This window comes from Kogia breviceps, chromosome 1 (assembly GCF_026419965.1).
Source record: "Kogia breviceps isolate mKogBre1 chromosome 1, mKogBre1 haplotype 1, whole genome shotgun sequence".
Taxonomy (NCBI): domain Eukaryota; kingdom Metazoa; phylum Chordata; class Mammalia; order Artiodactyla; family Physeteridae; genus Kogia; species Kogia breviceps.
In genome coordinates, this window is record NC_081310.1 from 28,743,427 (window position 1) to 28,754,331 (window position 10,905).

A 10,905-nucleotide genomic window follows, 5' to 3' on the forward strand; every position below is an offset into this window, starting at 1 on the left:
GAGAGTTTGAAACCATGAAGCCAAGAAAGAAAATCTTTCAGTAAAGAACCTATAGACATTTGTGTTGAATGCTACTGAGAAGTCAAATAATCTGCTTATGGATGAAATTAAGTTGTGCCAGTTAAGTACAGTGGAGAGTAGACCAAGAAATGAGGGAGTCCAAACATGGGCAATGGAATCTGAGTTAGATGCTAAGGAAGGAAATGAGGAGATAAGAGGTGAAAGATAGTGATGAGGTGTGGTGAATCAATAGGCTCAGTGAAACTGAAGTTAGATGTTAGAGTATAAGTACTAAAATAAGTGAGCTGGAAGTGTTGGGAATAAAGGAAGATGAATGAAATTAAAATTTTGGAAATGGTGCAGTAATTAATGAGATCAAGGTCTGTAAGACCATAGGAACTATGGAAGAAGGCAACACTGGAGTTGAGGACAAGAGAGCCCAGGCAGGATGTTAATATGCAGTCCATGTGGATATTGAAATTACCAAGATATCAAGAGTAGGGAATGACAGAAGCCAATGAGCCAGGTTTCAATGATTTACCCAACTGAACATAATCTTTCCCTCTTTGAACTTCCTGTTAAATTTTGTACCTCCTTAGTAACTTTGTCTTATTCTTTGCCTTTTGTATACTTGGTTTTTTTTTTTTTTCCTCTTCTAAGACTAGGCAATGAAAACAAGTCTGGCTATCCCCTATAGCACAGAGCACACATTTTCTAATACAGTGTTGCCGCGAATGAGAGATGATAGTGACCTTAAGAAGCTTCTGTATGACTGAGGGCAGAACCATTTCATTAAGGGCCAGTCCAGTTTGGAAGAGATAGGAGAATAATAATGCCTTACAGAAATCATCTCATGACAAAGATATTCAGCAACAGTCAAAATTTATTTTAGAAGAGATTTTCAGTTCTTAAATAGTACAAAAATAAAAGACATTTGTTTCAACACTTACAGTTTACATAAATTAATTTAATCATACATTTGTCTGAGGCACCAAAACATTCAACACATATTCCAAATTCCCAGATTCAGTCATTCAGATATTAACAAATCAGTTTTTTAAAATCAAGTTAACAGTTTTTTATACAAGCCCTTCTACTATTGACTCTTTCTTAATAACATAAAACCTTAAAAGTTCCCCCTGAGTTATTTCTCTTTAATGAAATTTTATTTTCTCCCTCTGCCTGAGGCATATTTTTTCAATTATTTACATAAATACTGATGTTATCTGTAATCAGTGCTTGATTTAAAAATATTAAAACCCACAGTTCTTTGCATAGAATGGCCCCCCAGAAAGTTATGGGTGAATGAATTAATGAAACATTCACAGGTCCTTCAAAAATGTACAAAATTATCAGTCTTATTATAGCACATCCAGGCTAATGAGGCAACATTCTCTGTGGGCTGGTGTATAGGTAAACCTTAAAGACAAATTCCAACTTTACATCTCAGTATACTAAAGTTGGATTCCTAAATAAATGTATTCACAAATTTTAAGCCAATTATTTGTCTTGTATTAATAATTCAGAGGTAATCCCAAAAGATACATTGATTCTGATATAATGCAGGAAAAAAAATCAATGCAGCCTTAAACCCAGTTTATAATAACCATCCTAAGACATAAATAATAGTCTTAAATAAATTAAATTAATATACAGTACCAGAAAATGTCAGCTGACAATGAGATGTGGAAAAGAAGCATTGTTTTCCTGGGAACTATTCAGCAATTTAGTTTTGTTTTTAAGTGAGAATGGACATTCATTAGAATAGGAATAACTTTCTTACTGTTGAGAAGCCCCTACAGTTCTAAGCTATTAGCCTCTATAAGGCTACTTTGGTTTTAAATTATTCACAAAGTTCTCTGCCTTTCACTTAAAATGAGTGTATACCTTCTTGTAAAGGCCTTCTGTAGTAGTCCTGAGCTGAGCTTTTTCTGAAAACCTGCATAAGTTCAGGTAAGAAAGTATAGAGTCCAAAGAAAGACAAACTCAGACCTTAAAACCAGGAAAACAAAATAGAAGTAAACTAATCAGAAAATGGCCAAAAGATCATAAAATGATCATTGAGTAGGTAGTGCTTCTCACACATCATGGAAGACACCTTGGAAATATCGATAGTGTAGAAAGAAATGTGCAGCATTTTGTCATCTTGTAACAGCATTTAAATGTTCAAACATCTTAGCTTTTGTTCTTATTATAAGTTGAAATTCAAGTAAAAAGATGTCACACTCATTTCTCATTGGACTGTACAAAAGAATGAAAACTGTTTTCCCCCTTTAACTTGAAGACATCTTTAAAATCAACATGAAAATTTTCACAAGTATGACCCCTTTCTCCTTAACAGAGATGTTAAGTAACACAAGGAGTTTAACATAAATATTAAATAATTAAGTTAAAAGAAATAGTTCATATAAATAAATAAATATGATCAATCAGCTTCTACAGTTCAGTTGAACGTTCTTTTAGTAGTACTGTGGGGTTGATATCATCTAGTCCAGAGTGGGAAGAGCTTGCATTAATGGTGACTGTTTTGGTGAGCTGTGGATCTTGAACACTAAATGAGGTAAAAGGACAGCCTTTCACATTATTGCAGATGAGAGACTGAATTGAGGCAGTGTTGATGATTTTAAAACCTACTTCTCCACCAAAAGTGCTAGGCTTCCAGTACTCAGGAGAACATATAGGATTACCCATAAGTCCTTTCAAGGAGAATGGTGCTCCAACTTCTACCATGGTCTCCCCAAAGATGGCGTCTGGTCGAGGCTTTTCTACCAGAAGAGCAGGATACAGCTCCATGGCATCAATGTCACCATAGAGTGCTTCTAACTCTGCAGCCATTTCCTTCTCTCCTGTGAAGGTGACAAGGACAGAGATACAACCAATGTAAAACTTTTACAAAATAAAAAAAATGTCTTATCCCTTGCTCAATTTGCTTTCAACTTCTGCCGTTTCCATTTGCCCCTTGACTCTTTGAAGAAGTTTTAGAAACTGTTTCTCACCTGTAAGTTCTTCAAATGATTTATAAGGCTTCAGCAGAAAGCGTTTGCGGTACTCATTAAAAGACTGGTATTTCATCTCTCTGCTGTGGTCAATTGAAGCCTTTGATACTTTCTCTACTGCAACTGGAAGATTCCTACCACCAGCAACCTGTTGAAAATGAATTACATTGTAGAACACAAATGAGTTTTAGGCATATTTAAGATTTTTTTTTTCCTTTTTTTGGCCTTGCCGCACGGCCTTCAGTTCCCTGACCAGAGATTGAACCTGTGCCCTTGGCCAGTGAGAGTGTGAAGTCCTAACCACTGGACCACCAAGGAATTCCCAGATTTCTATTTTAAAAGCATCCCTTGGGTACCAAGTACGTAAGACTGATGCCCCAGCTCCCAGCTGAGACTTAAAGTTTGGAATATTTATAGAATATTTCTATGATCTAGATTATAATGGTAACATTATATTATAATCGAGATTATATGTTAGGCTTCTTATTTCAAGGAAAGAATATTACTAGCAAATAATTACTCTTTTAGTAAGTTCAAGAAAAATAATTTCTGCGGCAGAAATTCTAGTTACTGACTAGTCCTTTGTTTTGTTTTGTTTTTCAATAATAATGCTTACCCTGCCAGCAATCTGCCTGGTGAATGATTCAACAAACTGAGTGAGGCCGTGTTCCAGTAAGAGGGAGTTGTTATAGATAAATTGCTGATAGTTGTAGTCCTGGCCATCAATCTGAAAGGTGTCAGGCAGAAGGGGATGCCAGTGGTAGAGTGTGTTAAACTCAGCAGCAATACGGTTTTGGTACTGGAATTGTTGGTTAAAAAGCAGCTCTGGGTCAAACTTCAGTTTGAAGTGATAGCCACTCAGGTGCTGTACATAGTCTTCAATCACAATCTTAATAGTTTCTCCTATTGGCACACAAGAAACATTTAGCACATGAATTCCTTCTCGCAAACGTTCAAGCAACCGAAATGCAATTGTTAATTTGCCATTCCTTCACTTTCTGTATTTTCTTTTTCACCCTCAAAAGCTCAAGAATTGAGTGAATATGGAGCACGTGATTTTACGTGCACTACATGCCCCCAGAATTACTGAAAACCTAGCAAAGTTAGTTTTCTCTGGGGAAGAGGGTTTTTTTTTTTTTTTTCTTTTTTTTTTGCGGTATGCGGGCCTCTCACTGTTGTGGCCTCTCCCACTGCGGAGCACAGGCTCCGGACGCGCAGGCGCAGCGGCCACGGCTCACGGGCCCAGCCGCTCCGTGGCACGTGGGATCTTCCCGGACCGGGGCACGAACCGGTGTCCCCTGCATCGGCAGGCGGACTCTCAACCACGGCGCCACCAGGGAAGCCCGGGAAGAGGGTTTTATTTAAATGATTTGCTCTTCTTGCTGCTTACCTATCAGTATTAGCCTACTCGTCTGGAACAACCGCTCGTCGTCCCATTCTGGATGCTCATGCTTAAGCACATCACACACTCTGTTATGTTCCCGCAGCCAAATTGTGGCGTACATCATCAGACCAGGCACCAGACCAAAGACTTCCTGCCCCACAGCAAACCGCAGGTGTTCAGGAACATGAGGGGGGTAGATCATCTCGACCTGAGTATCTTTGACTGTGGGAGGATACATTTCACCACCAATTATCTAAAACATAACAGTAACAAGAGGTAAGAAACACATTTTAATCATTAGAGATTTTGCACATAGGTGGGTGGTGAGTCATAATTAATTCTTAATATTTAAATGGAACAAACCTGATATTTCATTTTCCCATCCTTGAAAAGGCGTAGTTTATGCTGTCTCTCCAAAGATTCACCATAAACATGATTTAAGTCCACCTAGAAGATTATGGAAAATTTTTAACTTGTTGCTGTTGTTTACTCTTATGTAAAGTGTCTATGATGTATTTATCACTAAATAACTTGAGGATTTAGTTTGCTTTCATTAAAATTTGTCAACACATTTTTCACAGCCAAAAATAATAAATTAACTTGTTTATCCACTGAAGCTAGTAAAACCTACAAACCTAAATATTATGTCTCCTAAATATGTCACCTATTAGTGTCTCATATGGAGCTTATATCATAAGTTTCACTATAATTATATGGTATTTCTTTTAAAAAGCAGCAGAAAATGTTTGATATAAAATTCTTATCAATAACTTGAAGCTATGTCACTGAAATCCAAGAGATAATAATGCTGCAAAAACCTCACCTTATAATATTTAAGGCAGCATAATCAGGGTACAAATGTTTTTGAAGACAACCTTTTGCAGTGCCAATATTTTAAACTAAAAATATAAGAGCCAAACTAAAAATAATAATCTGTATATATGTATGTAAGTATGTGTGTATGTGTGTTTGTTTTTGTATTTTTACCAAACCAGTGAATTAAAATGGAAACTCCATTAAGGTTCTTATAGCTAGAACTATGATTTGCTACTAATTTTGATTTAACTCTGTCTTACCCCATGGCCCTGTCCCGTGGTGAAAGCTGGTCCTCGCTTATGATCTGTCTTGAAAAACTGATGGGTGAAGTGCTGGGCAAAGAATGCAAACATCATATTTGTGCCCTGGGGATCGGGGATGAACTTTCTTCTTAGAAGTACTTTTTCCACAACTTCTTTTGAATCAGGAAGCTCTTTCCTTCCTGAAAAATGAGAAAGCCAAGATAAGAATCCATCTATATATTCAAGGAAGCAGAGAGTGACTGTCAATTAACCAGGGTCCTTTTCACTTATAGGAGAAGTACAACCTTGAACAGGATCATAATATAAATGGAAGTTCTAAAATACAGGCGAACAACTTCTTATTGAATATTTTAATCTATTTTGTTTAGTATTAATTCAGTTTTAATGATAGAATTTGAAAACATCATGACATCATACCAAAATGCCCATTCACTTTCATGGAGTAGTTTACATGAACTCACACTTTCAAAAAATCTCCAGAGATATCCATAAGGAAAAAATGGCTCTATTAGCAAATAAATCATGATTTATGTTCAAATTTTCTAGGTAGCAATCCAATCCCAGTTACAGTTAATACACCTCTAACTGCTTCCTCTCACTCACCTTTCACACCCATGGGTGTTGGGCAGTCATCAGGCACAGGAGGAAGAACTCGGGTGTAATAGGACAGGTTAGAAAAGGCTTCCCAGCTTTTATAGCCATAGTGCACATTATAAGTTGGTGGGCTGTCAATCAGATGTGATCTCGCTGAAATTTGAGGAGAAAAAAACCTGTTATTTGTTCCCACATGCAAGGCAAATCAATGTTCATTTTTATTGTAAAATGTGCAAAGTGGCACTAGAGTGAATTTAATTCCAACAAAGATACTCTGTTTTAAAACAGTTATACTTGAAGGCCTAACTGCCACTGGTACTCAAAAAAGAGGAAAGAGTGATTCATTAGAATGCATCTTTTTTTTGTGTGTGTGATATGCGGGCCTCTCACTGTTGTGGCCTCTCCCGTTGCGGAGCACAGGCTCCGGACGCGCAGGCTCAGCGGCCATGGCTCACGGGCCCAGCCGCTCCGCGGCATGTGGGATCTTCCCGGACCGGGGCACGAACCCGTGTCCCCTGCATCGGCAGGCGGATTCTCAACCACTGCGCCACCAGGGAAGCCCTAGAATGCATCTTTGATAACGTATATATACTTTACAGAAAACAGTATGGTTCAGCCATCTTGATTTTTCAGATAACCATCCACTTACTGCTCAAGAGGCCTATGAGGAATGTCTGGGCTTGACACTCCCTTTAGAAATAAAGGTATTTTCTTGCTGACCCCAATCCAAATTATCCATTTATTTTAATGGGTGCAATTCTGTGGCCCATGGGCATTCAATAAACAACTAGACCACACTTCCTCCACAAATAGTCAAGAACAGTGAAGGTTAGAAGAGGTATGCAGGTATGCAGGATTTTAAGTTGAATTCTGACTGTGAGACAGAACTTTATAAACTTGAAGGGATTCAGATGTCAATGTTTTTGGCCATTAAGACAGAAGGCAAACTAAAATGGTATATTTAAATATGTTTTGGATTAAGTTTAAAAATCTAAAGTTTTATAAAGTACATTTTTCTTTGAGGCTGCTGAAAGCCCTAGAAAGTGATTTGTACTTACATATCAACACATATCTCATAATCATATTCTGCAGGAAGGGAATGTTATTGACAATGTTCCAGACTCCCTTGAAGTGCGTAAGTATGTAGTGCACTGTGTCTGGAGTCGGTTTCAGGAATAATTTTATTCTTGTCAGAAATTCAGCTGCAATGAGGAAAAAAAAAGGGAGAAATTAATGGGACCTCATTATAAGACACAATTCTGTAAAATGATTAACTGTATATATCCCCATTCCAAATGAGGCCACCCCAAAACAAACTTACGTGTGGTACAGTTTTCACCATAGAATCCTGTTCGGGTACAGTCACATTTATACTGGTCAAATCCTATGCTCATACATACACCTCGATTCTGGCATGGACTGGAACAGCAAGGATTTGCTACAATAAAGTAAAGACAATGAGATTGATATATACGTCATATATATGACATATATGTATAAAATAGATAACTAATAAGAACCCGCTATATTGCACAGGGAACTCCACTTCGCTGTATAGTAAAAATTAACACATTGTAAAACAACTATACCCGAATTTAAAAAAAAGAAAGTAAAGACAGTGAATAAGTCATTCTTCAGTGTCTTAATCTTGACTTAAACATTTAATGATTTACTTACTATGAGTCAACTTTATGATAAAAAAAGTTCAAGAAATATACAGGTAGTCATGGGAAAACTATTTTTTTTTTTGCTTGCCTGTGTCACAGAATGGTTATGATGGTTATAATGTAGAAATACCAACTTCCTATTCTAAATAAAGGTAACAGAATATTCCACTAGACATATTGGTGGAATGTTGCTAAGCTTTTCTTCGTAACTTTTTAGATGTTCAAATTAGCCTTTTTAAGAGGCTCAAAGAAGTAGGACTTCCAAAATTAAAGTGAATAGATCTAGTACATTAATCAAAATTTAAGTTTTTTGTTTGTTTGTTTTCTTTTTGTTTTTGTCAGAACTCAAAGCTGTTGAAAGATCTGGACAAAGAACATTCCAAGTTGAGAGGAAAACTAGTGCAAAGGCCCTGAGCCATGTTTGAGAGTGTGGCAGAAGCAAAGCTAGGAGGAGAGGTGGAAGGCAAGTTCAGAAAAGACAGACGCAGGGGCTTCCCTGGTGGCGCAGTGGTTGGGAGTCCGCCTGCCGATGCAGGGAACACGGGTTCGTGCCCCCATCTGGGAAGATCCCACATGTCGCGGAGCGACTAGACCCGTGAGCCATGGCTGCTGAGCCTGCGCGTCCGGAGTCTGCACTCTGCAACGGTAGAGGCCACAACAGTGAGAGGCCCGCGTACCGCAAAAAAAAAAAAAAAAAAAAAAAAGGCAAAGGCAGATCATGTAGGTCCTATGGGAATTTGGGTTTTATTCCATGTGTCAAGGGAAATCATTGAATGGTTTGCAGTATTAAAGTGGCATGACTTAATTTACATTAAACAACAACAACAAAAAAAACCAGGGAATTCCCTGGCGGTCCAATGGTTAAGACTCTGCTCTCACTGCTGAGGGCCTGGGTTCCATCCCTGGTCAAGAAACTAAGATCCCGCAAGCCGCGCACTGCGGCCAAAAAAAAAAAAGCAGAGAAAATTTCAAAGTAAAAATCTGGACTTCCCTGGGGCAGGAAAGCACTAACGAGTGTATTTAACACAATTATTTCCATTCAATAACAGTAGGTACTATTAAAAAAAAACATCTCGCATATATTGATCAGATTCTGTCTTATGACAACCTGCAAATTAGTATCACTATTCCTATTTAGCAGATGAGAAAAGTGAGACTCGGACGGGTTAAGTAAGTGACCCATGACGATCAGAGCTGATGGCAAAGCTGAGCTGTCCGTCCAGTTTATTTGGACTCGAGTGGTCCAGCCTCTTTGCAAAGTCATACATACAGCCTCTGTCTTCCGAGGGTATTCAGAATACCTAGAGTTCCCTGGAGAAGTCAGAGCGGAAACTCCACCCGGGTGTACGGAGCCGCGGAGTGCCAGGTGCCGGGCGCCCAGGTACTCACTCACCTGCACCACAGAGTGCCAGGGCGGCGCAGAGCAGCAGCGCGCGGGCGAGCATCTCGGCTGCGGGAGGGGCGCGGGACCGGCGGAGGCGTTGCGCTGTGTGGTTCCCGCCTGTCCAGCTGGAGAAGGCGCGGTGCAGAGCTCCTGAGCGTCCTCTGATGGTCGCTGCGAGTCGTTTGACAACTGAAAGCTAACGGAGAGGACCTTCCTTTTATGCGTGAAAACAGCCCACGTGACGGCATGACTGTTTCTTTCCGCCTTTCCTTCTCCCCCCTCCAAAACTTTTCCTCTCTCTCTCCACTTAAATAATTGCGTAAGACCCGCCTGGGTCGGGGTAGGATTTTTTTACGCACGCAAACTGGAAAATCGGAAACCTGGGAGGTTGCGCTCGGCTTCCCCAAGGTGGGTGCAAAGCGGATCGCCCCCTCCCCACTTAGATCTTCCTGAGCCCCTCCCTGGGGTTCTCCGCCCCCGGCGCCGGGCTTCGCGCCAGATTCCTTTCCTTGTATCGGGTCTTTGACCCAGGCTTCCAAGACCTGGTACCGAGGCAGATCTTCTTGAGGGGGAAGGGCGGCCCCCTGGGCTTCCTTTCCCGGAATCAGAGGGGCCTGGAGGTTCCGGAGCGCAGGGAATCCCCTTGCGCGCCCCCGCCCCCTGGTCTGGTCCCTAGCCTTTGGGGGGCCGAAGAAGACACAGTCTGGACTGACTGGGGAGAGTGGGCCCAAAAAAGGCTGACATGTTTTACTCATGTCGTGTATTTCAAACGTGTCATGATTTCACTGACCACTCATCCTCCTGTAGATTCAGCACACACATACATACATTTGAATTTTTTTTAGATTTTTACTTGACCTAATGAAATGTGATAGCTATAGTCAGAGTACATATCTGTAGCTTCTCTTTATAGCTGAGTTGTTTTTAATATAAGAAATGCTGTTTTCCATGCCACTACCCCGACGTTGCTTCTTGGAGAGGGGGAAATAAAGGTAAATTCCTCTCCTCAATACCGATCCTGAGTGCTTATCCTGTAAATAGTCAATCTGGGATCGAAGGGTCACCGCTATAAACTTTCCTCTCCGATGAACCAGGGAAGCGGAGGTGACCAGGATCTGCAAGGATGCTAAACGTCCCAAACTTCTGCTTTAATGCATTTCTTTCTCTGCCGCGTCGTTTCCAGTATTTGGGTCGCCAGCCCTTCACAGGAGATACAAATAAAAGGAAGTAGATTTTTAAAGTTTGCTTTTTTGTCTTTTCTGCCTACTTTTCCAGGATGATGAGTTGTGACAAAGGATTAAAATACATTACATTTACTTTTCAATTGTCTGGGCTTATTAGGGCCAATTTTCTATTCTCATTTTGGAAGGTAATTTGATGAGAAATTTGGATGGAATGGATGTAAAAGAAGGGTGATTTTGACAATTTTGAATTTCATCATCCTTTACATTTGTTTAACATCTACCTTTTGGTGGTGGTTGGGAGGGTGTGTGAAGGTAAAATGCTAACAAAAAGAGAAAAGAAAAAAAAAGTAGCAGCGTTGTAGAGCCTTTAAAAAAAGACACTGGATTTTTTTTAAAAAGTATTTTGCTTAATGTACACATTATCTGATTCTACATGAGACACAAATGGCTAAAATTCCATCTCACCCAGGAAGACTTTCTCCTCTAGACATATTTAAACATTCCATTTGTAACACTCCCATTTATTGTACTGAGTCTTACATGAAATTTCAACTAAGAGCATAGATTTAAAAATATAATCTCTTTTAATAATTCCAATTTTCTGTTTCATTTTAAGT

General features: G+C 39.6%; 1 protein-coding gene across 1 annotated transcript; it reads right to left on the reverse strand.

The window, feature by feature from the left end:
• Window positions 1-865: 865 nt before the first annotated feature.
• On the reverse strand, window positions 866-9,801 carry PTGS2 (prostaglandin-endoperoxide synthase 2). Its single transcript, XM_059076672.2, has 10 exons — window positions 9,114-9,801; window positions 7,375-7,491; window positions 7,112-7,255; window positions 6,063-6,206; window positions 5,457-5,638; window positions 4,744-4,827; window positions 4,387-4,633; window positions 3,613-3,899; window positions 2,997-3,144; window positions 866-2,846 (listed from the first exon to the last, which is right to left on the reverse strand). Exons 1-10 carry the CDS (start codon window positions 9,163-9,165, stop codon window positions 2,437-2,439), a joined length of 1,815 nt encoding a protein of 604 aa, XP_058932655.1. The 5' UTR covers window positions 9,166-9,801; the 3' UTR covers window positions 866-2,436.
• Window positions 9,802-10,905: the final 1,104 nt, after the last annotated feature.

Bases quoted from the DNA above. Each gene is read 5' to 3' on its own strand.
- PTGS2 (XM_059076672.2), bottom strand. From the start codon at position 9,165: ATGCTCGCCCGCGCGCTGCTGCTCTGCGCCGCCCTGGCACTCTGTGGT. The intron at 6,207-7,111 runs GTAAGTACAAAT...CTCAAATTTCAG, and splicing joins TATGAGATATGTGTTGATAT to CGAGATCACATCTGATTGAC. The intron at 4,634-4,743 runs GTTTGTTCCATT...GTTATGTTTTAG, and splicing joins ATGGGAAAATGAAATATCAG to ATAATTGGTGGTGAAATGTA.